Source organism: Ascidiella aspersa, chromosome 3, assembly GCF_963924565.1.
Source record: "Ascidiella aspersa chromosome 3, kaAscAspe10.2, whole genome shotgun sequence".
Lineage (NCBI taxonomy): Eukaryota > Metazoa > Chordata > Ascidiacea > Phlebobranchia > Ascidiidae > Ascidiella > Ascidiella aspersa.
Window position 1 is genome coordinate 28361288 of NC_139449.1, and position 26690 is coordinate 28387977.

The 26690-nt window shown below is 37.1% G+C and overlaps 4 protein-coding genes across 4 annotated transcripts; 2 read left to right on the plus strand and 2 right to left on the minus strand.

Annotated features, from left to right (window-relative positions):
* Positions 1 to 146: 146 nt before the first annotated feature.
* Positions 147 to 1133, minus strand: LOC146161346 (uncharacterized). The gene is made up of 2 exons (XM_083385135.1): positions 956 to 1133; positions 147 to 349 (listed from the first exon to the last, which is right to left on the minus strand). Exons 1-2 carry the CDS (start codon positions 1131 to 1133, stop codon positions 147 to 149), a joined length of 381 nt encoding a protein of 126 aa, XP_083241261.1.
* Positions 1134 to 1611: 478 nt separating this feature from the next.
* On the plus strand, positions 1612 to 2347 carry LOC146161347 (coiled-coil domain-containing protein 137-like). The gene has a single exon (XM_083383554.1). The coding sequence runs from the start codon at positions 1648 to 1650 to the stop codon at positions 2212 to 2214; it is 567 nt and encodes a 188-aa protein (XP_083239680.1). The 5' UTR covers positions 1612 to 1647; the 3' UTR covers positions 2215 to 2347.
* Positions 2320 to 22562, plus strand: LOC146161348 (uncharacterized). Its single transcript, XM_083383551.1, has 23 exons — positions 2320 to 2480; positions 2904 to 3086; positions 3380 to 3542; positions 4071 to 4251; positions 4879 to 5003; positions 5426 to 5603; positions 6682 to 6891; positions 7924 to 8038; positions 8762 to 8986; positions 9995 to 10103; positions 10521 to 10698; positions 11235 to 11489; positions 12297 to 12476; positions 12947 to 13070; positions 13590 to 13747; positions 14716 to 14846; positions 15894 to 16052; positions 16681 to 16810; positions 17151 to 17283; positions 17887 to 18109; positions 19078 to 19278; positions 20893 to 21080; positions 21515 to 22562. The coding sequence occupies exons 1-23, from the start codon at positions 2414 to 2416 to the stop codon at positions 21598 to 21600; spliced, it is 3702 nt and encodes a 1233-aa protein (XP_083239677.1). The 5' UTR covers positions 2320 to 2413; the 3' UTR covers positions 21601 to 22562.
* Positions 22535 to 25797, minus strand: LOC146161349 (neuroguidin-like). The gene is made up of 5 exons (XM_083383553.1): positions 25487 to 25797; positions 24284 to 24407; positions 24095 to 24218; positions 23769 to 23992; positions 22535 to 23229 (listed from the first exon to the last, which is right to left on the minus strand). Exons 1-5 carry the CDS (start codon positions 25689 to 25691, stop codon positions 23019 to 23021), a joined length of 888 nt encoding a protein of 295 aa, XP_083239679.1. The 5' UTR covers positions 25692 to 25797; the 3' UTR covers positions 22535 to 23018.
* Positions 25798 to 26690: the final 893 nt, after the last annotated feature.

Genomic DNA, 26690 nt, shown 5'->3' on the forward strand with positions numbered 1-26690 from the left:
TTTAAACGCACATCGGGGCTGTCAAATGCCCACATTATTGGCTGCTATCGGCTGCCACAACTTTTTTGCCAAAATAATGTTGATAAAAGCTATTACATTAAGTAATGTGTGAAACTTTATAAGTGTGTATCTTCTACTCTATCGTCTCAGCTTAACGCATTTACGTCGTAATATTCCGGCGACACTTTGCTGGCCTGACCCTTGTAGTTTCTGGGTGTGTTGTAAAGTATGAAGAGCACGATAGCACCGTAGATGAGGCCCGACAGCGCCTGGTACATGGCCACACTGCTGAGGAACAGGGACGGGTTGGAACCAACCGATCCCAGTAGAATCTCCTCTTGCGACGGGCCTGTGTTTTCCACGGGAAACGAAGTCTGTCCGGAAAAACATTATTTGTGTTACTGATTTTTGCTTGGTCAAGCGGAGATGTTTTTGGCAATTTTGAACAGTTTTCATTGCAACCCGATTTTTTTAGATTTAATCAAACGGGCTTCGCGTACGCAATATTTTTATTGTGCAGCGGTCCCTTTAAAAGTTTTTACTCTGCGACACCTTTAAAAATATCCGTAAAGGGTCACTTACCGCGGCCCTAGGGGAAGAGCCAACCAAAATGATTTTCTACATTTTACAATGGTACTCAGTTTACGAGCGGCATATAAAAGTATTAAATGGATATTGTTAAAACTATTCAATATATATCTGATATCTATTTACAGCCTGGTTGCACAAGGTAGAGTCGCAGCACGTCTTCTCTCCTGGTCCGGTAAAATTCGACCAGCAATCTTGCACTGTCGCACATCGTTTTGTTGTAGTGGTGCCTGTAGTAGAATTTTTAAACAATGCAGTAATTTGTTACAGTTACGGTACACAATCAAATCAGTTGATATCTAAGGAAACTCTAAATAGAAAATTTTTGACTATATATATATTGGATAAAATAAGATGAAAAACCTACCTGCAGCATTAAGCCAAACTAGGCATTTCTGCGGAGAATTGGCAGTGCAGTTTTGTAGAGCTTGGTTGCAAGCGGAGTCGGATGCTGCAGATTCGCATTGGTAGCATTGAAAAGCTGACGCTGTAGTCAACAAACCGATCGTGATTAACAAACTCAAAACGTCTTTAGTCTGTCCCATTTTTGACAAAAAATACGACTTTCGATAAACGATTTCTATTCGTCAAAACTTAAAACAGACCAATAAAATCAGCAAGAACAAAAAAGTATGTAGTTGTGGAAAATACCACTGTTACGTCATAAAACTAGTTTACGTTCCAATCAGCACACATTAAAATAAAAAATATAAAAGGGGCAAATGCTGTATATTAGAAATATATTTATGAAAAAGGCTATGGGTCGAATTATTTTCGTGTGACGTGTACCGCCACCTAGTAACAAATTTATTTAGTTACACTTTCCATCAGCTGATCAGCGAGTAGTATATTTTTCATTCATAAAAGTGTAAGCACGTCAAACAACAAATTTGTGTTAAACAGAAAAAGTAAGCGTTTTAAATTTGCAATTAAGGTAAAAGTATTGGTAACAGCAAAAGTATAACATATGTTTTCTTATTTAAACAAATAATAAATAAACTGCATTTGTTTGATGACAGATACTAATATTCCTGCGTTAATTATTTAAAAGTGAATAATATGGGAGGACATAATCGAAAAAAATTGGAAAGACACAAGACTTCTAAAAACAATTCCCAAAGAAAACGTGTTTTACTTAAGCACCAAGCTGAGCAGAAAGTTCCAAATAAACTAAATGAACTTTTAGGAATTAAGAATATGCCTATTAAGAAAAACAAAAAGGCAAACAAACGAAACAACTTTAGGCAAATTCCTGGTGAAACCGAACATCAGTTTCTAAGTCGTATGAACGAAGAGGTTAATTTCCTTGTCAAAGCTTCCCGCAATATTCCTGATGAAGAGCCTGAAAAAGAAGAATCAAAAAAGAAAAAGAAACAAAGGGAAAGACAAAAGTTGAAAAATGATGAGAAAAAACAAAAGCTTAAAACTAAAAAGGAAAACAGAGCAATTGACAAACTTGAAAAAGATGTTTGGAAAGATGAAGTTAAGTTTGGAGAGGTTGTGTTAAGACCACCAGAGTTTAAGTCGAAACCTCGCAAAAGTGAAAGTATTAAGAATGCAAGGACTTTAAATTTGTCTTTCATGACAAAATTTTCTGTAGATGGAAAAGGGTTTAAGAAAAAGTGAAGAAAATAAAATAAATCATGTTTTTTGTTTTCTTGTACAATAAATGTGCTTGTAATATAAGATTATTCGTTTGGGGTATGTTTTCCAATAATATGCTTTTGTTTAAGTTACAACTACATTTATTTGCCCAGGAATGTATTTGAATAACTATGTAACTGCACCTAATTTGTGTTGCTTGTGCCTATCTTGATAAAGCATCATGGGGAGTGCACAAACCAAAAGCCAGGAGAAAAATCTTTGCATTCAACTTCATAATGCTATTTCAGGTAACTTAATGGTATTTCGGGTAACTATTAATTGCCAATGTACATCTTGGTTTAAATACAATACTTCTGTTTTAATGTGGTTGATACGCAAGTTTGTGCATTAAAAAATTACCCTGCAGTCAATGTTGTTCATACTTATATCATTTTTTAATGCTGTACTTTATAGTTTTGATGCTAGTCTAGAAACCTACTACAGCACTTAAACAACTAAGCAGCGCACAGTATTTGGGTTAAGGTGTCCGTTAGTGTTTGAGTAAGTATTATTATTTAAAAATATTGCTTAACCTACCCAAACCCAAACACTTACCAGCAGCCTAAACCAAATAATGTTTGTTGTGGTAGGATCCTAGACCACTGCTATAGTTTCTTTAAAGAGGAAACATTTTTTCAGTTGGTATCCCTTTAAGTGAAGATTTTTTTAAGGTGGTAATGAAGATATTGCCAGGGAACTGCTTTTGTGTGGTGCTGTGAACCCGAATAACAAGCTGTTCAACCACAGTAGAAAGCTAGACCCTCCACTGTTTACAGCAATTGAGAACAACTGCCTGTCCATGGTGGAAGTACTGCTACAGTATGATGCGAAGATTTCAACGTTTAATAAAGCCGGTAGGATAGGTAGTCTTGGTTACCCACATATATATGTTTTAGCTCATACAATAAACACCTCTCTTAGTATTCTAGTATTATGATTTATGTAAGACCCTCAAATAAAATTTATTTATTGAAAGTTTTATGTCAGTAGATCAGAAAAACAATCTCTGCCTTAAATGCTGTTATGACTTTTTAAGTAAGTTAGGACAATTTGACATAGCTTAGATGTTGTTACCCCTATGGCTGTTGTTATTTTAACGAATATATTAATATAGTAGTTAAATTTAATTATCTAAACATTATTTCAGGCTTTACACCACTTCATGTGGCCGTATCTCAAAACTTGGTTGAGATTGCCGAGACCCTTATTCGTCACAATGCTGACCCCTCGGCTCCGAATGCACAAGGGGAATCATCGATTCATGTGGCCGCCACTTACGGCCTTGTCAACATGACAGCTTTGCTGTTAAGGTTAGATTAGTGTTATAAACTGAACACCACATGTTACTTTGTTACCTTTAAACAGCAGTTCCCAACTATATCGAATTTCAGAATTTTACAAAAAAAAATAATCAGTAGATTGTGCTAACCTTGTTAGATATTCGTGGTTTATTATGATGTTACAATCAACAAAGTAAAACTATAGAGAACTATAACCTATTGTACAAAAGAAGCCTATAAATAGGAAATGAAGAATTTTTGAGATTCTCTTAGCAACATTAAGTTAACTTCTAAAGTCTCTATTGGCCTTTTTAAGATATAATTTCCAAACATCAAAATGTCATAAAGAATGTGCTGGTTAGTTTACTCACCTGTGTATCAGTGTCACAAAGATTGTTCAAGTCCATGTTTTTTGTAAAATGCTGTTTACTATCTGCAAAGTAACAGGCTAAATGTCACTAAAAAATCAGCGAAATAATTATTGCAAGTAGTTACTTTCTACAGATAAATACCTCTGTGTGAGATTCATATTATCATTTTGACATGTTAAATAAACAGGTCGGGTGCTTCTGTAAACTGTCGCGGCAAGTTGAACCGCACCCCGTTACATTCGGCATGTGCCATTCCCGGCAACACCAGCATGGCCATGTCGCTGTTAAACCATGGTGCTGATCCTGATTTGCAAGATGAGGAGCTGAGAACGCCATTACATTACCTTGCTCTGCTTGGAAACTCACAGGTATTATATGCATAGAAAATCAGACTGCAAGAATTGTAACTTTGCTTTTGTAATATGAATAATTGAATATATTTGTATACTTCTCATATTTTTTCACATGATTTTATATATTGTTTTAATAATAGTATTTTATATATAACCTGTAAGATTTTAAGTAACCTATTTTTGTCACTAAATAGGCCTGCCATTAACTGTATAAAACTAAATGTCAATTTTCTGTGAATGAAAATAAAAACAGGTGTTCAACACATGAATTTTATCATATTGAAGTCTCTGAATTCCATCATATATTGTTCTTTTTTCTTTTCTTACTTTTGTGAACAATGTTATGTGTCCAATATTTATGCATTTCTAATTAAAAGTGTTGGGGCTGGTCTAGAATTCTACCACAACACACATTATTTTGATTAGGGTGCGGGTTAGGGTGGGCCAGGTATTATTATTAAATAATGAATATCATAATACCTGACCCACCCCCACCCAAACGCTAACTCACACTCTAACCCAAATATTGTGCATTGATTTAATAATTGTGGTAGGATTCTAGACCAGCACCTAAGTGTTCATAGAAAAGCTTATGTTGAAACTGGTAAATCTGTGCATTCAACCTAAAATGTTACGTTTTAGGGAATCGACTTTCTCCTGCAGAGTGGGGCAAGCAAGAACACCCCAGATGTAAACGGCAAGTCTGCCTTGCACGTCAGTGTTGAGAATGAAGAAATTACAGTGACAAGAGCCCTGCTCAGACACCAGTGAGTTTTACATGAACAAGCGATTATTATCTTTGTTTAGCGTCGTTTTAGAGCAGAATGTAAATAAAACCATATGTTCAAGATGATCATGTGGTTAAAGCTGTTGTGGTAAACAAAACGTGTGTCTAACACACTATGCTTGTTCATAACACTTTGTAGGCCAGTTTGCGTGGTTTTACTCTTTTTATATGTTTTTTATTTTTGTAAAATGACGCTTATACGAAGGATGACTCTGTCTTTCTATAAAATAGAGTTATTGATTTTTGTGGCTTAAGTGGCTTCGGGGCTTGACTTTATGTTTTCCTATCAATCAATAGTAATTCTATTAAAAGGTAAATCTTATAAAATGATTTTCCTTAAATATGGTGACACACACATTGTTGTTTTTGCAACCATCACATTCCTATTGTGCGCTTTTCCAGATGTGATATCAATTGGCAAGATGGTAATGGCCAAACCCCGCTCCACAAAGCTGTTGAAAAAGAGTTTGTTGAACTAGTTACCATTCTTCTGCAAAACCACGCCGACCCAAATATTCCCTCTACCTCATTATTTCCACTTCGAACTGCTGTCTGGAAAAAGAACATTGACATAACAAAGGTATTTTCACGGATGCTTTGTAAAATCTGAAAAGTGTAGAGCCTTTATTTTTTATATTTCTTTTCAGCTGGTCATAAATTGTTAAGTGAGAAACTATCTTTATAAATTGCCTATCACTAACATTCTTGATAATAATATATCACTAATAACTAATAACTAATATTCTTATTTTTTTGTGCTACACCTTGGGTAGATGGAAATGCTGCCATGTGATATAAAAGCTTTGCTAAAAAAATGTATCTAAATTACGAAAAATGTGCCTTCAAAAAACAAACTGTAACAACAACATTTATTTTTACTTGATATTAAAAAAAGAATAATATATAAAATTAGTAAAAAAAACTGTTTTTGTTTTGATTTAATATTAATCCTTGACCATTTTATTAGGCCACCAAATCAATACTCATTACTTAAGCATTTTAAACAAAGTCTACAGAAGCATCATGCAAAAACATTGGTGTAAAAAAACTGCATTTGCTCAGAGGTTTGCTGTTCAAACTGATCGATGTCTTGCTTTGTTCCTAATACATCCCACACAAAAATAATATATATCACCTATTAAACAGCGCTAGGTTTGGATAAACGACTTTAGAAGTAGGGAGTTTCTTCCAGTTTAATTCAGAATTACACAATCCGTTTTTTTACCAGTTTCAAAATTAAAGTAATCAAAGAGAACGTTGTCAATATCTTTGCATAATTACAACGGTTTGTAGCAAACAAAACAGTAAACTTGGCATAATGGTTGAAGGTAGTAGTAAGACGTAATAAACGAATATCAAAGCCCATATAGAACTAGGTATCATTTTGAACGATTCGGATAATTCTATTCATTTTTAACAAAGTGAGAGGGAACTGATTGTAAGTGTATATATCCTTTGAGGCAGACGGAAGAAAGAAGGAAACAAGGAGAAATACACCATCTAAACCGGGGTGTGTGGCGATTGGAATGTAGGCCGCCAAAAGTAAACGATTTTAACTGTTCACAATTGGCATTACTTCCAAACAGGAGGGTTACACGATTTATTTTTTAGGATATCGCAAAGTTCATATAAAAGAAGTATTTCTTCCCTGTTTGCAGCTCCTGCTGGAAAACGGCGCCGACGTAAACGCGGCCGACCGCAACGGCATCACGTCCCTCCACGTCGCCTGTTTGTACGCGCTCAAGGAGGACGATGGCGACGTGCTGCTGGTCGAGCAGCTTCTATGCGCCGGCGCCAACATTAACGCGCAGTGCACCAAGTACAGGAGGACTCCACTGCACAACGCCGTCGAGGGTGGCAACGAAGAGGTGGGTGAAGACTTGGACAACTAGATTAGAGTTCCATTTAGATTTTGGAAGCATTCAAGGGTTTAAAAATTAGACTACAATTCAAATTACCGAAAATTCAAAAACTTGAAATTAAACTATATAATTCGAACTATATTTACGTTTAATTAATTTTCTATCAATTTTGTTTAAATCCATTGTATTCTTGGAATTTCAATGGCAAAGATTCGAGTGCTTTAATTTGTGCTCTTTAGAATAGTCTGCTCTTTTCAAACTGTAAAATTGGCCTACATGACTGTAAAGTCGTTTTTTAACCAAAGAGTATTAAGTCAAATAATTTGTACCGACTGAGAGAGTCAAAAATGCGGTTAGACAAAGTAAAAATTTTCATGTTAGATTAAAACTAGAATTAAAGCATACAATCAATTTATAAATTAAATTACAATTAGCCGCATTTTGCTCCAATTCTTTGAATCGGCCAAGTAGTATGATCTATGCCGGTGCTCAATTACTTTCCATGCTATAGTGCTTAATTACTTTATATAGGTGTTGTTGACATAAACACCATCTTGTGACTCCAGAACATATTAAACAGTCTTAATTTTAAGGTGAAAAATGACCAATAATGTAAAAATTGTTTTTTTAAGATTTAACAGTAATTGTGTATGTGACTGTTAATTATTGCCAAAGGCAGACCAAGCCATAAACTTAATTACCACCTTGAGTTCTGTTTGAAGCCATAAGCTTACCCGAGGTGTTTTAAGTCATCAATTGATATCTTATGGGCTTTTTCGAATAAACCAAAAGAACTGATCAATTCGTGCTACAAATGAATTAAGTTAAATTAATTACGTAGAAGCTTACGGGTTTTTCCTGCTATTTTCTAAAATTTACGTCAGACAGTGATGGGTTTCTGTTGATACTTACCTAGAGTACTAAGTTTGCCAAAATAACTAAGTTTAAAGCTCATGGCCCACGATTCAAAGTTTAAACTAACTAAACCTCACATGTTAATATTGGATTATTGCTTTAAATGTTTATTTTTATTCTTAGATTGTTCTACTTTTGTTGCACAATGGCGCCGACACTACCCTGGAAGATTCAAAGGGTAGGACTGCATTAACCCTATCCACCAATCAAGCTATCACTGACATCATTTCTGACAATGGTAACTTTCGTTATTTTTATATAACAATCGTATTTCGATTTGCACAGTTGAGATTGTTGAACACTACCGAAGTAGTTTGCTTGCTTTATTCTGTTCAAAGTAATTCATTTTTCAAGGCCAAGCTTCATAAGGTTTATGTAACTGTTTGCGTCACGACTTTACTACGGTGTTGATACAACTTATTTGGCTAAGTTTATAGATAAGGATGGATATAACCTAGCAGCACAGGTCTATTAAATAGTCAGAGTACTTTGAAGTAAACATTTCTTCAATTTAGACTCGCTTGAATTCAAAATATAAAGGTGAAAAATCAAGTAGCCCGGTTCACGCAAATTTCTCTTTGACATATAAGTGCAAAAACGTGCAATAGGTGAAACAAAAAACACACTCAGTTGTAATGAAAAACAACTGTACAGGTCTTATTTAAAATGTCCAGATGATTTTTAAATACTTCTCTATAAAACTGAATACTTAGCCCAGTTGTGGGAAATATTGTCGATACAAAGTTGCAACTTTATGTTAAAGCATTTAGACTTGCTGTTTCGAATGAAACGAATACACCCACCAACTAAGAGTTTTCATTTTATTGAAAGTCGTCGGTTTTAGCTTTAGATGAATAGGAATTATTTTTGCAAGAGATCCACTGCAATACTTTCAAACGCTCATCTTTCGCAGTCATACAAATGTTCCCTCTATTTCCTAAACCTCATCTTTTTTGTGCAGATCGCTCCAACGGTACGTTGAACCTGACCCCCGTATCCAGGCGCCGCGAGCAAAACCAAACCCCGTCGCCGAGCTCCGCCATTCGCCGCATGAACGTCTACATAAGGCCCACGTCGGCGCTGGCGGACGTGGGCCAGGCCTCGGCTGCGGGCCCTCCACCTGTACCCCCCAGGGACACCCCCCAGGTTGTGGGGCTGAATCACATGCCGCCGCACGGCTGCTTAGGTGGTGGGTGTTTGATAAGCTTTTTTTAATTATATTTTAATTTTTAGGGTAAACTAGACCTATTAGTTTAATATTAGTGTAAGATTGTTTGAATTTTTCTATTCGACCTTTGCTTATGTATTTGAAATACGATTGACACAAATCTTGGATTTGGATTGCAGAGAAATTTCAAGAGACTGCCACTATTTCTTTTAAGTATTTTAACTTCTAAATCTTTGCTGTAATTAGAAAAGTAGGCTACATTTTAAGATAACGTTGGAGAAATTTAAGACCGTTTCGGTTACTTAATTTAAAAACACGTTATATATACCCTGTATGTATTGATCAATATAAATCCGTTCAGTTCCAACCTTTGTATGTATAAATTAAATAACGAGTTTTCCCTTGCTCCTATGTCGACTTTGGTTTTCATCACTTGTAAAAAAAATAGTACTGCGTTTTCGCGCTTTCTGGCCTTCAGCATCCTTATGGGCGGTGTTTTCCGCAGTAAGAGATAAAAGTATGAAAAGAGGCAGTCAACCATACCGCGAAACGACTTTCGGACTGTTTCCTATTTGCAACCTGTGTAATTAGGTCGCCCTACTCTGATTTAGCATGTCATATATCGAGACTCTCGCGTCCTTGGTAAACTTGGAAGCTTCCAGGACAAATCTAGTTTATTTTTCTTACATTTCTCTATGTTATACTGATCACATGTTAGACCGAACAAAGGATGAAGCGTTCCAAGCATTGTGGCACTTTGGGATCCACTTTCATGGTATTATATTCAAGCTAAGAACCACCAAAAGACACATTGTAAAATGTCATTCAGTTTTGGAATTTCGTTTTTTTTTTGTTGAAATTGCAACGAATTAAATATTTGCCTTAATAAAAAGCTACACTCCCAAACAGTGAAGCAACGTCACAGGTTGATTTATGATTGCAGCATGTACACTTTACGGGTTAAATTGTAATAGGGAAAATGTAATTAAATGAGTGTTTTTGAATGAGTCTTTGCCTCTTGCCCAGGTACCTTGCCGCTCACCTCTTCCGTTCCAGTCATCCGACATAACTTTACCTGGACGCCGCGCGAACCTGAAGTCTCGCCCTCTGTCGAACCCGAAGAACGGGCAAGCAAGTAAATGCGTTACTTATTTAACCTTAGCTGTCCCTTTTTTTCTAAGGCAACACATAGCTTTTTAAATTGTATATCGCTTTAGAGGTAAGGGCGTACGTAACACTCATCATTTTTTACAATTCATAAATGTTTCACATACGCTTTTTCGGACGTCTAGTCTTAAAACGCCTCAATTTAGGCAACCCATAAAAACACCATTATCGTATGGAGAGTTGAACGTATACATTTTTATGTCGCTCAAGTTATTCTAGCTTGTTTCTTTAAAATGGTAGTAATTATAAGACCATTCATCTGTCGTGGCTAAAAAATTGAATTGAGCGATGATTTCAAACAGCCTGGGCTTTGAGTCGTTATAATATTTCACGAAATTCTGTGTTCATTCTGACTAATGTTTTTTCCCCGCACCGCGTTTACCAGATTGCCGAGGCTCTCGCGGTCGAAGCTCTTTTCGTTTTCGACGAGTTTCCATCCCTCGACTCCCCACGTTCTCTGCTACAGCGTCACCCCCAGCAAGCAGACCATCACCACAGATCTCGGATGTATGATCGACATCGAGCATTCCTCCGTCCCTTCTAACTTGCTGCTATATGTTGAGGTGGGGGTTTGTAACGTCGCTGTTGATTTTGTTTGCCTTGAAAATATAACCCCCGTGAGTTAGGTCGAGCAACGGTGTGCATTTTTTACCTGTAGGGCGCGAGGCTGAATGAGCAATGTAACAGGATTTCTGTTTTTGTTTTAATTTGTCAAATATGGTTTTGCCTAACAATGAAGCAAGCCCATTGCACTGAAAATAAGATCTTTTTGTTAGTTTGTGAGTTTCTATTTAAAAAGAAGATTTGAAGCCACCCTCAAAATGTTTGACCAAGTGTCTTCCAATCCAATACCCATCTGTAGAAAACCTTGTTTATCCCCTTTTTTTAATATGGACACTTAAATAATTCCCACGTGCAACTTATACCAACTTGTATTTTATAATCCAATCTAAAACCAAACATCTTTATAGCTAATCGATACAGGTCTTCTTATTTGTCGTCAATTTGGACCGGCGTGGCCCGAATTTTTAATAAATTCATGCTCACGTTCAACGAGCATAAGAAGAGCTAAATAGACAACTTTTCTCCTCTCGCGCAGGGCCGAAACTACAGCAGCGAGCTGCTGCCCCTTCCCTCAGGAGTGTTCGTCTGCAGCAACATCGTCAGCTTCTTCACCCACTCGGCGCCGCCCCCTCGCGCGCGTGGCGACCCCGGACCCCGGGAAAAGCCCGAGAGGGAGTTTCCTCACTTCTCCAAGGCGGTGTCACTCAAATTCGCTTTGCGTCCGGCCGCCATGCGCAAGTACGACCGACGCGAGAACGAGTTTAAGGTCTTCGCCAACTTCGACGACGACGTGAGTTCGCTTGCAATGTTTGTGAATGTAAAACATTGGGGGCTCTTTCGATTTGGTACGTAAAAAAGGCAAAAAAATACAAAATAAAAAGGTTCCGTCCACAAATTATTCTTTACGCACAATATTTAGGTTAGGGCTATCGTTTGGGTGTTGATGGGTCAAGTATTATAATAATGCTTTGTCACCCGAGGGGTGCACGTATAAGTTTCGGTCGCGAGCCTCTTGCTCTACTGGTTTTATTTGATTTACGGGTAAACCGTTATCCTTCTTTTTGCATTGGGACGAAACAATTTTCTTAAAAATCAAAGCAAACAATACTTTTTTTCACCTGTAAATAAATCTAAGGAAAACAACCTTGTAAGTTAAATAACATGGTCTGAAAAAAATACTTAACTAATATTATTCATACATAAAACAAAATGTTGTAAATGCACAACGGATTTGGTAAAAACGTTAAAATGTTGCGAGAACAGGCAAAACGTTCAGCGATATCAAAAAAACCTTTAGGCCACAAAGAATGTAAAATTGCTAAAACTGTTACTTTCTATTGGAATCAAATACACAGTCCGCTAACAAAAGAGGTTCCGCCAAATTTACAGCAATACAAAAAACAACATTATCATTTTTCGATATGTGAATAATGGTTGTTGAACCGACAACTTTTTTTCGATACACGCGTTAAGAATCCAAATTTAAAACTTAACCATCACTTTGCTCAGGCAACATTCAAGGGCACAATACAGTGTCAAACACAATAAAGTTCTCATTAAAACTAAGCTAGATTAAAAAAGTTTACCTCTCACCCAGGGCGTGACGCGTTGGGAGGAGTTGGAGTGTAAGTTGGAGGAACCTTCCGGAGCAGGAGAAGATGATGATGAGGAGGATGCGGTTCACTTCCTCTCGGCGAAGACGCACGAGCTCGGGATGCACGTGGTGCTTCTTTGTCCACGCCTCGACGTCAAGCACGTCACCGACGCATCGGAGAAGGTACGTACTGTGGTTAGAATAAAGGACGATGATCTTAACACTATAGCCAGTGCTAGTCGATAGACAAAAGCGAATCATAGCAACAGCGGATGTTTGGGACGGACGAAAAGTTTAGCATGTTGTTTCATACAGGGTTCAACGGTAATTTTGGATTTTTATGGAGATTATTGTGACAATAATTTAGGTTTTGTTTTAGGGTAAGAAGCAAAGAGTAGTGTTTAATATTTTCATGTCGATTTGAATGCAAATTATACAGTCTTTATGGTGTTGTTTTTCATCACTTAATAATTAAAAAAATCTAAGTTCGTTTTGGTTAACGATTAACCACTGCTAAAATTTTGGAATTTTCAACTATAACATTTTGCTCGAGTACCTTTTTCTCTTTGTATTTGAACTGTTAGAAAAATGTTAGAAAATGTTTTTCCAATTATTTTGTCACTGGTAGTAGCGTTTTTTTTTTCTGTGACCAGATTACGTCGTCAGTCGAACCTGGAATATCCGCGTCCGTTACCACAAATCACACCGATTCGTGCACGTTGGAACTGGAGGCGTTAATGGTGTCGGCTCGCATAATAGAGCAACTGCAGAAAAACGGTAATTTTTGTTAAGTTGAATTTCTGTCTTCTGTGCAACCACGAACATATTTTTTAAGATCATCTAAATTCGACTTTCTTTTATTTGAACGCTTTTTTGACCCATTATAAAAGTGCTGTGACATCTCAACATAAACAGCTTTATGTTTGTTCTGGAAAACAGTAACAAAATTTTCACAATATTGACCTAAACTTATTTGACCTAAGTTAAGAACACGATTTTTCAGCCATAATGCCGTTTTTATATCTCAAGGGCGCCGAGAGACATTTTTTATTTTTTGAGGCTTTGAATTATGTTCATTCGGAAAAAAAATTGTTTTGTGTACAGTGCAATCAATCAATGAATATTCCCTTTAATTGGGTATGGTTTATGTGTGTGGTTTCAAATTCATTTATTGTAGAAGTACAGTATATCACTGAGCGGAAGTTATAATCAAGGTGCGGCAATTTGTTTGTCTTTTCCGTCGCACCTAAAGTGTTGATACAGAACTGCCTTCCAACGCGTCGTTTTGATTGACAGGCTTCTCATACGTGGTTGGATCGAGTCGCGACGTTCGCCTTAAAGTGAAGTGCGATGACGAGTCGGAGTCTTCGAACCGCGCCAGCCTCTCGGTCAAGATCCCCTGCTCAACTGTGGTGCGAACCAACAGCTCCGACACCACGCATCGCATCCTCATGGTATGGGAAATATTTTTTTAACTTTTCGAAAAGTTTTGTGCATCGCATCCTTATGGTATGGGAAATATTTTTTTAACTTTTCGAAAAATTTTGTGCATCGCATCCTCATGATATGGGAAATATTTTTTTAACTTTTCGAAACATTTTGTGCATCGCATCCTAATGGTATGGGAAATATTTTTTTACTTTTCGAAAACTTTTGTGCATCGCATTCTCATGGTATGGGAAATATTTTTTTAACTTTTCGAAAAATTTTGTAAAAAATGAATCCTTTTGAGATTGTGAGGAATTCTAGCGCCTAAAGACTAAAAGGTTTTTTTCATTTTTGATAACTCGTACGAAATGATTTCGCGTCAAATTCTCCTTCGATTAAAATTAGGAAAGCTTTCGTGGAAGCTCACGCATTTTGTTTTTCCAACATTATTTGAAACTTTATACATATTGTTTGGTCTACACCTTGTTTTTCGTTCAACGTGTTGTTTGGTGGAATGTTTCGAAATCTGTACTGCTCTGAACTCGACCAGCTCCCACTTAGCTTGGGTAGCTCAGTCAGTAGGCAGAGCTACTATCCCGTTATAGTCGAGGTCGTGAGTTCGAACATCAATGTAGGTTGAATTTTTCCAACCTGGCGTTGCTTGCAAAACAATCCTGATTAGGCCAACTGATTGTGGTAAGAGCCTTTTCGAAGATACCGACATATCATTATAGGTATGCCCTAATCATTACGCTGGACTGATCACAATGGATACCCATGTGGATTCCATGGCTCAGTCTAATGGACTTTTATAAATTTAATTTTTTTGACTGCAGAGGTGTAACAAACGCTTTTGCACCACATTGACTTACTTTCATTTTTTTTTTTTAATGTTGATATTTTCATTATTATATAGCGACACAACAAAGCGAGTGCGAAAGAAAAAAAAGAGGCGAGATAAAACACATGCTTGACTTACTATTCATAATTCCAGAAAACCGAGAAGTTGCAAAACGGCGACATCGCGTGGTCGGACAGCGACCAGTGGCGTGACGTCACAGATACGGAATGCGAGCAATTGAATATTTCGCAGAAGGGAAAGAAACTTCTCGGTCAAGCCACGAAGTAAGTCAAATTTTGACTAGGATTTTTATTCGCAATAAAAAACACGCCACAGTTTGCTTTAATTGTGAAAATAGATCTGTGTATAGCTTGGTGCCTCGTGATGTGCATTGGAACGCCGTAAAAGGAGTAACGGTTGACATTTCACAATGATTCAATTACTAAATTATCATTTGAACATTTTTTATAATAAACCAATCGTTGATTTTCCACCGAAGATCTTTTGCCTTTAAAACGGCCCAAAAAATATAACAATCAAACTGTTTTTGGTTACAAACTACTTATAAATTACAGTATCAGACGTTTGTTTAAAGGAATCCATAGTTATCCTAATCAACACTTTTCCGAATTAAAAAAAATCCGCCGACCTAGCAGTAATCTACAGAACCTACAGTCATTAGTTATGAGGATTTCACATAGATCCCCGCTGTTTTAAGCAAACAAGTTTCCAACCTCTAACCCTGCCTGTTGTTCTTGATCCAGCGACCCGGCCTACCACGTTTCGTTCACTTTAACTTCACGTTGTGATTTTATCGAATCATGTTACGACTTTTGTATTTTTATTCATCTGTCTTACTTTCGAGAAAATTAACCCGCGAAAATATAAAATCCAAACCGATAGGATGCAGCTATTCGATCAGCTGTAGAGAAGAAAGGTCTTCCTTAATTCAATTCTTGTAATTTTAAACTGTGTGGTTTACTTGTTTATAAATCTGCCGACCAAGCATTAATCTACAGCTGCTTGTTAAACTTTTTTAGTTTTGTTCACCCCTAGCATCTATCTCCAGATTTCATTCACCCTTGCCTCATAATATGATAAAACTATCTCTTCTATATACAACAGTACACCCGGAATATCCGCCCTGCTCACAAGCTATCATCCATTTCTGACGATTCACCCTTATTCACCCCTTTTGGTTGGTTTACCCCTACAAAAATGTTATCCACCCTGGGCAGAACACACTCATACAGTCATTAGTTAATAAAGATTTCACATATAGATGCCCACAGTTCCCCATACTCTAACCCTGCCTGTTGTTCTTCATCCAGCGACCCGGTCTACCACGTTTCGTTCAGCGTAACGATCGACGTTCCCTTGCACGTGTCCTTCCTGGTGCTGGCCGTCCGTTCATACACATGCACGCTCTCCGCCCACCTTAAACTGCTCCCCAGGTGTTTGGCGGCGGCAAGGAACACTTCTTCCGTGCGGTGAGGCGCTTTACCTTTTTTGAAAATAATGGAAGTATAGCTTGATAATGAATTGCAAAGCCAAAAAGGTCGAGTAGATCGACATCATCTTGATTATTAAGACGTTTTGATACGAGCTTGTATCATCTTCAGTGAATGTGATGATATTGATCTACTCGACCTTTTAGGATTTGCGATTCATTATCAGGCTACATTACAGATCCGTGCACTGCATAGTGCACCCAAATGGGAATGAAATTTAACAATCCGCATTTTTGGTCTCAGTCTCCAATGTAATTTATTTAGCGACGGGCGAGATGCAAGGTTGGTTTAAAATTGAAAAACATGCGAGAGTTTTTTTTTTCTACTCGCGTTGTTAAGAAGAAGCATTAAAGGCTCCTACGTTTTAAAATGCAATTGAGCCAATGAGCCATAAACACTTCGAAAATTCGAACCCTACACAAAACAAAGTAGCTAAATCTGCCGTAAATTAAGAACGACATACATTTTGCCGGAATACTAAAATTGTAAATAACATAATCAAATTTTGAAAATTGTCTCGTGTACTCAACTGACCACTAAACGGATTGCATGAAATTTTAATTTACACAAGCGAAATGGGGAATTTTTTTTAAATGGGGTGTTTTAGATTCTCGGTGACCCAGAAAACGAACCGTCCGTCTGACGTCACGTGTGACATCACAACAGTTGACCCCTCGGACCAGTCCAACCAGAAACCAAAAGACAGCAAGCGGGAACAGCAAACAAGCGCTGTAAAGGTAAAAAGTTCAGTCCAAATTAGAAGATTCGGACCAACAACGATAAAAACATGCCGATATTATTAATAATATGGTTTCGTCTATTTAGATTTGATTAGACTGTGTTCGCTGTTTGACAATATTGAATATATCACTATCACCAAAGGCCGTATGGTAGTGATTTCTTATACTTTGTATTTTATTAGGTAATGTTCTAGTCGATAGGGGGAAAATTCTGCTGATGGTTCTTCAGAATTATAGCATCCAATAAAATCCAAATACCCCTACTGTATAGCGGCGTAGGCAAATTACATTAGGAGCAAAGTTCTTTCCTTCGTTTAATCAAAACGTTCATTTCCAGGAGATTCAAGAGCGTGACTGCATCGTGATTTCGGCGACGGGCGGAGTCCGCATCAAGCAGAAGAACGACAGCTGTCGTCGCGTCACGTTCCACGCCGCTCTACAACCTTCCTTCGAGCATTTCTTCATCAAAGGTGACGAGCGGATCTAACGGAATGCGACGATTTTCAGTTGTTTTGTCAGGGATATATTTATCACCAATTTACTTGATTGAGAAATCACTTATACGAGAACATTTTTTTAACTTCGTCATCGTCAATCTAATAAGCATTTGGCCTTGACTAACTATAAAAACCAACTATAAAGCAGATATAGTACTCATTATTACGCATTATTTAAAAACATGAATTTTGTTCATAATTTACTATTAAACATGTTAATTACAATTTCAACATAAATACGTTTGTATAAGTGGTTGAACAAATAGGCATTAGTTTGAACCAAAATTATCAAACTTTAATGCAAACGAAGGCATTCTTAAATAATTACTAAAATTCAGCGTCTCACATGTTTAAATGTCAAGAACTTAGCATTTTAGTCTACTTGGCATTGTTACTCGTCTGACTGTGCCGACTCAGTATCTTTTTCCATGGCACTAAATATATTATCCAGCTTTAAGTAAGTGAGTATTTCCGTTGGCGCTGAAATTGACACACACAAAGAATGACAAGAAACAAATTCATGCGCGATACGGCCGGAGCAGCAATATGTCTAAATATATATGAAACTCGTCTCAGGTACGACTTGCCCGCAAAACTCGTCGACTCGCTACTCGGGCAGCGTCGAGTTCGCGATCGACCCGCGCCAGCGCAACAACTCGTCGACTCGACTCCGGTCGCCGCTGACCAGCGAGAGTAGCGTACTCGTGATGGAGAACTCGCTCGCCACGACCACAAATGACCCGACCGCTTCTTCTTCGACGTCATCTGCTGGCGGGTCGCCACAGAAAACCGACAATAGGTAAGATTTTGTTTTACCTTTATGGGCACAAATAATGTAAAATATGTCCTGACAATTTGACATGTCCTGTGACCAGTGTCTTTTATGCTGTTTTGAAAAGTCAAATTTGTCTCAATTTTTTTTAACAAAATAAGAACAATTTAAAACGGCCTCTCAAAATGCAACCTTCTTAGGCAACACCTAAAACTCACTTTAAAAACCTGAGAAATACAAGGCTCAGACATTCTGTTAAAGGAATATATATTTCGCCTACACTGACATCGCCAGTTCCTGATAGTAAAGTAAAATACAAAGACATATTGTTAAGTAACTATACAGAAGAAAATTGGCGATTATAGGCTTTGTAATCGGGTCGTTACTGCCTTTAAATTTCTCATCGGTAGTCAAAACCATACCTAAATAAAAAATACCTGTGTATCGATACTTTCTAGCCGTGCTGCTGCAAAGTAAAAGTCAAACTTTGTTTATGTTTACCGCGAGACTTTAAAAGCAACTTTTGCACCCGCGGAGTGTTATTATTTATTTTGATCGCACGAAACGTACCTATAGTCGATTTGACTTTAAGCTACGCGAGGATTTCAAATGTATCCTGTCTAAAAACGTAATTTATGAAAAGTTAATTTATGGCAGACAGCAGGCGAGATATCAGTGGATCCATAGCCCGAAATGCACAGACATGATTGAAATGACCTGTTTTAAAAATAGTAAGCCCTTGCTACCTTGGTCAAACTGTTTTTTTAATCAAATACGTATTTTTTGCTGTACGCGAATAGTGCACACCACGTTTAGTCAACACCCGAACTGAACGCTCTTGGATCATTCGCATTTACATCAACCCAACTTGTACCTTTGCAAAACCGCCGTTAAAAAATGTCGAAATCGCCGTTAAAACACGCCTAAAACTGAAATCTCAATTTGCGGGAATCGCAGGCCAACGCGAAATCAAAATCTATTCTTCTTCCTTGCAGCATCCTCGCCTCGATCCCGGTCGAACTGCCGCGGAAGAACCGCCAGCGGAAGTCCGGAGGCAAGCAGTCCCAGCAGGACGCGGCGGCGCGCGCCTCCGAGAAGTCCTTCCTCAGCGACTCGGTCATCCAGAAGATCTGCAGGTCGCTCGACGAACACGAGGTCAAGGAGCTCGCCTTCCAGCTGGCCATTGACGACGAGAAGTGAGTGGAAGTCCGCTGTTGTCGTTGATGAAATAATAATATAATTGTTCTTCAGTAGGAAACGAGTGGCCCAATTAAATGATATAAGATTCATTCAAAAAAAAGAACGAATCTTTTATCATTTATTTGGGCCACTCTTTTTCTACTGAAGATTATAAACAGATCCGTGTTTAGTGTTCCTAAATATTATTATTATCTTTGAAAACTATTGGATCTGATCCTATACTGAAGTCTTTATCTACGTACAGGAATGTATTAATAACACCAAGTCTCACACAAGTGGATTCATATCTTAATTCGAATGAAAACAATGTTATTGAAACAGAAACAGCGTCAGAGTAAGTTAAACATCATCGCCATACACTTACACAAACTCACAATATAAGCTCCTACCGCGACAAGGTAGTAACACCAACTGCCCTAAGGACAACTACAATGTCAAGGGACCGTGTGCTCAGTAACGTTTGACCGCAAGTAATAGAATGCTTACACAATTAAATGGGTCATAAAGCACTTACATCAAAATGCGCTTTAGCAAACTCACTGTTAATCTTGTCATTTTTTACTGTATATATTGGGATCTAAGCCTGCTTTAACACTTCTAGTTTTTGATCTTTTATACATATCCGATATGGTTATCGTAAGATCCATACAAAACCACAAAGGGTATGAAAAAGATCTAAAATAACCTTAATTCAAAAATAGCGGTCTACTATAGTTACGCAATTTATTCGAATTGGGATTTTCAGCTGAACTGATGATGCATTTTGCGTAACTATAGTAATTATGCTCTTTTTGACTCAAGTTGTTTTTAAATCTTTCATAACCTTTGTGGTTTTTTGTTAGATCCGGTGTTGATTTGGTGGTTACCGTTGTCGAACGGGAGGCCGGTCAAGTTAGGGCAAATGATGCGTGGAGTTCGAAGCATAAAAATCGTTTTTTCTAAACGGAAGACTCACTGCACGACGTAGGCGCACTCCTACGTACCTTTTCTTAACCGTGTTCCCCTGTACCAGGGGTCACCAAACTTTTTTTCATGAAGGACCGAAAAATTGGTGATAAACATTTTAACTTAAATATCGTTCAAAAAATAAATATAAAAATAACTCTGCAACAAAAACTGTAGTGAGTTTTAATAAATTGCCGTTCAGTTTAGATTTTCATCAAAATTTTCATCAAAATTTACTTTATAATTGTATAGTCTACAATAGAAATTTATGTTTTGCTTTATGCTAAATTTAATCTCGAATTATCGCTACTTACGGTGTAATTTTAACTAGGCTTCGGATGCTTCCAAACCTAGTGAGATCCAATTGTTAATTTACAGCGTTTTTTTTAAATCGAAGATAAAAATGGCCGAATTTGAAACCCAATGTTTTTTTCATGTAGCATTTCATTAGATCCCTGCTCTTTGCAGTCTCCATTTAATTGCATAACGCGCTATCGACAGACTGCAACGAACATTAGGAAAATCTATATTTTTTCATCTGAATTTGTTGTTCAAACTCCATTTTTATTACAAATTAAGTAAAATGTGGCATTTTAAATCACAGGTAGAATTTAGAAACAATATCTAAATTTTGAGTTTTTTTACGACCAGTACAATCGCTTTAGGGTCAAAGAGGCTTTTGCCAGCAGCGAAAACAACCCGGAGCAGGCGGGCTTGAACCTGGTCAAGCAGTGGCGACTCGAGTCGGCGGTCAGACTGGACGTCGTGTCCGAAATGTGCCTGGCTCTGCGCTGCATCGGACGCGAGAACCTTTCACATGACGTCACTAGAAGATGTAACCCCTTTCTCGAGAGTAAGTAAAAACGCCACACTTTTATTAGATTCAGATTCAGATTGTAAAATAGGTTTAGTAACTAAAAAACTCCTAAGCGTTTTCCAATTTAGCTACTCTCAGTTTTAGCAAAACAAGGTAAAACTATTTTATTTAAAATGATCAGGGAGATGTCTATGCCCAGCGCAAAGTATGTCATAGTAAATACTAAATAGCATACATTGCAACTAGAGGACGCAAAATCATCGCCGAGTCGTTTTTGACCTTTTAAGAATAGTGCTTGGAAGGACACGCTGCTTGCAAAACGAACGCCCTGGCGTTTTGTCCCGTCTACCAAATATTTTTTTTTTTCTGTGCGGACACTGAAAACGTAAATCTGCCCCACTGCTTCCAACTCCAAAATTATCCGAAATCGCGTTTTTCCGCCTCTTGGACACTTTCTCGCTTTATTCAAGGCTCAGTCCAGTTGCCGTCTCTTCCCGTGTTCACGCGAAACGTCGAGGTCGCCCCTCCCGCCGAAAGAAGCACAGAGGCGGGATGACGTCAGATTTGAGTGGCTTTCCTGACGTCACGTTTTCAGCACGCAGCTGTAGAAAGCACTTTCATTTCGGTGGTAGCGATATTGTTGTCTTGCCTGGTATGCGTTTAATTGAGTTGCCTTTTGCTACACGTGGCGCCGCATTTGCCCTTGTTGTTTTTGTGTCGTAAGAGTAGCAACGTAGTTTGTTGGCAAGGTCCATCGTCTTACCTGCTGTATTTTGCCGTCTTATTTTTTTTTTCTATAAACGTGGTGCTGGTGCCAACATTTAACGTTGCGCTAAGCTTTTAATTGCTTACTTTTTATTCAAATATTTTCTACAACTGTACACATTTTTCAGAATTTTACTGTGCACACAAAAATAAACGTTAATCGGGCGTTACCAAAGCACATAAAAAGTGACCAATTAATCGCATTTCTTGCTTAGATGATGTCATCCCATTATTTCGCTGCTCAAGTACATCTCGAAGGCAGCATTACATTTCACACATTTTATAGCGAATTTTCTGCGGAAAATCACGGAAACTCTGGTGCGTACAGGGACTAGTTATTTTATTTCCCACCCACATCATGTGAGGCGATGGAGAATTTTATTACAGTTCCGGAATGAAGTTTGGCTAAATTTTTAACTTCCAAATCTTCACCTTAAGCATGATCTAACATCTGATCAGCAACCCCCTTTTAATTTTGCATCTCTTTTTTACCTTTATATTACATTACTTGCTGAATTTCGTGCTTGCTGTATTTATAGACCTCACTTGCCACTGTTGCAGTAAAAAGTGGTAATCTCATTCTCTGTAACAGCTTTTCATCTTGGTACTACGTGCTTTTTGTACGCATTTATCAGTTAAAATATTGCAATTTTGCGAATAAACGGTACAGAATGTAGCCAAACGTGCTTTGTTTTAGGTAATCGTTCAAAGGCAAAATAAGATCTCAAATAACATATTTAACTTGAAAAACGCTTTAATACTTGTGTAATATCTTAATAAAAAAATTTATGACAAAACAAAGTTTAGGTAAACTGGAGCCAGAGTTCTACATTTGTAACAAAACTTTAATATTTTAACACCACTACCAACTTCTGCGACACCGAAATTGTCGCCTAATACTAAAACGTAGTTAAGGTGTAAAAGTAGGCCTTTAACGAAATATATATTTACGGTTATTTTAACGTCATTTTTTTATTCCTTAATATTTGTAACTTTATATTAGGTGAAACTTTGTCTAAAAGTTTTCATGTTCTAAAGAGATGTTTGGTCTTTGATTGTGTAACTTAAAAACTGTAATTGACTGTGGTCGGCACAAGGTGTCCGTAGCTGGTCTATCTAAACACAAATACTCAAATAATTCTAGTCAAATTGCTTACGATTGGAATTCCTACAACAGCATAACACTCACAATAAAAGAAAAAAATTCGTTTATTTAAACTTCCTCTTCTTATTTTTAAATTTCTTTCGCGCTTTCGGCTTGCTGCGACTTTTCTTCGCTTGTTCCTCATAAACGTCGTCGAGCACGCCGATGTTGCCAAACTTTGAAATCGTGTCGAGCTCCGACTGACGGAAGCCGCGCTTCTCCGCGGATCGCTCCTTCTTGGTCATCGACACCCTCGTCATGTATTCTTCCTCGAATCTGCGCGACAAATTCGTTGAAGCCATTGGCTACGAGAAGACGCATGACGTTTTAAAATACAAATGTAAATGACTTTTTGTATACAACCCACATAAGAGATACTCGTGTGGTCATTTATTTTTCTCCTTTTTTAAGTGAACAGGCTTGCTTATTATTACAATTTTAAAAATTGGTAAATTTAACCTGCTGACCATTAAATTACACTAGAAACGCCTGAACGCTGATAAAACAAAAGTGAGAGATTAACTTATTTCCATGGATATTGTCCAGACGGACAAAATCAGACAGGGACTTCATCCCTCGTTTTAATCATACAACCTTAACGCAAGTAAGGCAAAGTAGCACGTTTTTGGTTGGCAGCTCTTTAAAGGGAGGATAACAAAAGTGTACAACAATCCACAGTTTCAAATATTAATAGTAGGTAATATTAATAGTAAGCAAAACGGCTTGTGCCCCTTACATCGAAGTATCATAAAAAATTATATATAACTAACAATCACTACTCAAATGCAATCCGCATATAATATTGTTTCACATACTTGTTTCTTTCTTCTTGGTGTTTAAGCACTTTTGTTTTTGTCTGTGAGTGATGAGAGACCTCCATAGGGGCATCGGTTGATTCTTGAACCAGTTCAGCAATTAGTGAGGATTGGAGGGCACGCTGTTTGGATCTTTCGATTGATTTCTTGTTTTTCGCCTCACCTTCTTCTTCGTCGTACATCATTGAGGCGATGTGTGGCGGAACATACTTCTCTGTTTCATGCTGCAAAAGTGATTAGAATTTAGATTTAAACCATTAATAGCAAACTACTGAAGGTTTTTTTAATAAAAAAAAAAGCGTGTCTTAGAATTTGGTATACTTCACCTTTTCAGTTTCGTCAGGCTCGCTGCCAGACTCAAAATTGTCCAAGTCTGGTTTAAATTGCAATGGATCATCTTTATGTAAATGACTGCCGGCAGTTCCTTCTAAGATCTTGTCAATCTGGTATCTAAAATAGAAAAAGTGTAATTTAAATTGAAAAACTTCTTAATATGCTTACCATTTGAAACCCACCTTAACTTTTGTTCGAGTGGCCTTGTTTTTTCCAGTGTAGTCCGGCATTCAACAATGCTGTCAATGGCACTGTGGCCATCAATAGATTTCCCATTCACCTTGCAATCAACACATGACAAGATATCTAAATAATAAAATGAACCGTGACAACAAGTAGGATTCATTAGCATTGTACAAGATGGACTGTGAATGTGTGGTATCAGACACAGAATATCAACCCATGTGTTGTAGTCATAGGTTGGTGTGCATAGCGTTTTTAGAGGGCCCTGGATTTCTGAAACTGCACCAAAACGTAGTATGCAAAACTGAATTTTGTAGTACTGTTTTAGGTCACCAAAAGTGTTTAAAACTGATCCTTAAGTACCACGTAGACACAAGGCCAAATAAATCCCAAACTATATTTTTCAATTACACATAACTACAATTTACTCTCCATTTGATGTTACATATTGCATATTTCAATGTAAATTTTTTAGCCCAAAGAAACTGAAGGAAAGTTATACTCTATGCTAAATGGTTTGTTTCAGTCATAATTTGCAACAGCACATAGGCAGTTATCGAAGAGCTCACATTTTTTTCACTGTAATTTTTTTCACTGTAAGTGCAGCGCATATGGCTGTAGTAATAAATTAAACTGGTAAAAATGCTAAATATTAAATGGCCTTTGTCTAAGATAAGCAAAGAAACTTTGCGGATTTTCAAATATATATGCAATGGTTCTTTTAGCTTTGAAAGTAAACCGATGAATCTTATTTTTTCATGTGCTTTGCGTTTTAACCATTTTTTAGTAATGTGTGCGATTCTATTGCTTGGTGATGTCAGCAGTGCCTGGATAAAAGTGGACGCCAATTTGAGAACAACCAGTAAAAAAACAAAAAAATTATACTTGCAGATTTTCTTGCACTTTTATAATAAAAAAATATTTCATTAAACACTACTTTACAATTATTTTATTGTGTATACATTTTTGGGACACTCTGTAGATTGAAACTGTGATTTAGAAATTTAATATTTACAACTTTTAAAGAGAAGAAAAATTATAGCAATGTTGTTTTATTATTGAAACTTGTTTATATTGTTTACTATATAGGGCGTAACAAGTTAAATTCTAAAACACAAAATTGATTGCATTAAACTTTGCACAGAACAATTAAACTTATATGGAAGGCAAAGAACACAAAAACAATTGCTGTACAAACCTACCAATAATATATTGTAGCATATAGTTATATTTCACGTCCAGCAGTGATACGCCGTTCGATGTCTCCAACTTGCCTTCTTTTACACTGTTTAGAAGAAGCTGTGCATGTTCATTCATGCCGTTCGCGATTTCTCGAATATTCGACAGGCATCCGAGTAACTTTGGCAAGTCTTCGGCAATAATATTTTCGACAGTTTGACCAGGCATTGTGGCCACTGTTCGGATTTCAATAAATCAAGTCCCCTTGTATATAGTAATATTGGTAAAAACTGTTGACAAGACCACTGAATCAAGTTTCTAGTATACTCCTTGCTGGAAAATTAAACCAGCACACGTGAATACAGGGGGATTACCCAGAAGTTAGTCAACCAAAACAGAGTAGTTACGCCCAAGAGAACAAAAAAACTACAATAAACTTGGTAAATAAGAAACAAATGGACTTCAAACCTGATCATTATAGTAGTTTATAGGTTGATTTACAAAAAAATCGAATAAAGTAAAGTGGTTGGATGCTGTTTTATTTTTCAAAACACATTTGGAAACTTTATGGTAAACTGTAATCAAATATTATAAACATTAAAAAAAACTTATTTCGCCAAAATGACAATGTTCATGGCAGCATGGCCCGTTTAAAAGGCTAACTGTCTGGCATTATTTTTTTGGTTATGAACGTTATGAAAAAAAATTGCAGTTAAGTGAAAACTACTGTTACTTCGACAAAATTATTTTTTCTATCATGTATATTTATTTTTTAAACTTCGTTTACCCTAAAAATAAGATCTTACCATTTTCCACACGCAACTAAAACACAATCAATTTATAAACTTTCCTCCTACTGACCTTTTTTAATTTGCCACATTACCCATTCAGTAATTTTTAGCGAAATATTTTTTTTCAAAGGCGATATTAGGGCAAAAGTTACGGTAAATTCTAGCGCTGTAACGAAAAACTACAATTAATTTAAAGTAGTAATTCTCAGCCTGGTGATGACAAGCAGGGGTAAATGTAGAATAATTTTTTAACAGAAAGATCAAAACGTTTCTTACCGAAACGGAAGAATTTGTTACCTTAAACCAGTGGTCGGCAAACTGTGGGCCACGGCCCAAATGTGGGCCGAAGAGCCATTTTTCGTTGCCCGCAAGTTACTTTTGAATAGCTTAGTGTTATCATGTAGTTGTGGGCCGCGTGATAGCCCTACTACTTTCA

What these genes read in the sequence shown, in the direction of transcription:
- LOC146161346 (XM_083385135.1), bottom strand. Translation starts at nt 1,133, where the DNA reads ATGGGACAGACTAAAGACGTTTTGAGTTTGTTAATCACGATCGGTTTG. An exon ending in AGTTTGGCTTAATGCTGCAG is followed by an intron (nt 350 to 955) that starts GTAGGTTTTTCA and finishes TGGAAAACACAG; the next exon opens with GCCCGTCGCAAGAGGAGATT.
- LOC146161347 (XM_083383554.1), top strand. Translation starts at nt 1,648, where the DNA reads ATGGGAGGACATAATCGAAAAAAATTGGAAAGACACAAGACTTCTAAA.
- LOC146161348 (XM_083383551.1), top strand. Translation starts at nt 2,414, where the DNA reads ATGGGGAGTGCACAAACCAAAAGCCAGGAGAAAAATCTTTGCATTCAA. An exon ending in AGGAACACTTCTTCCGTGCG is followed by an intron (nt 16,053 to 16,680) that starts GTGAGGCGCTTT and finishes GGGGTGTTTTAG; the next exon opens with ATTCTCGGTGACCCAGAAAA. An exon ending in CGAGCATTTCTTCATCAAAG is followed by an intron (nt 17,284 to 17,886) that starts GTGACGAGCGGA and finishes AACTCGTCTCAG; the next exon opens with GTACGACTTGCCCGCAAAAC.
- LOC146161349 (XM_083383553.1), bottom strand. Translation starts at nt 25,691, where the DNA reads ATGCCTGGTCAAACTGTCGAAAATATTATTGCCGAAGACTTGCCAAAG. An exon ending in CCACTCGAACAAAAGTTAAG is followed by an intron (nt 24,219 to 24,283) that starts GTGGGTTTCAAA and finishes TTTCTATTTTAG; the next exon opens with ATACCAGATTGACAAGATCT. An exon ending in CACCAAGAAGAAAGAAACAA is followed by an intron (nt 23,230 to 23,768) that starts GTATGTGAAACA and finishes TTTGTCGCGCAG; the next exon opens with ATTCGAGGAAGAATACATGA.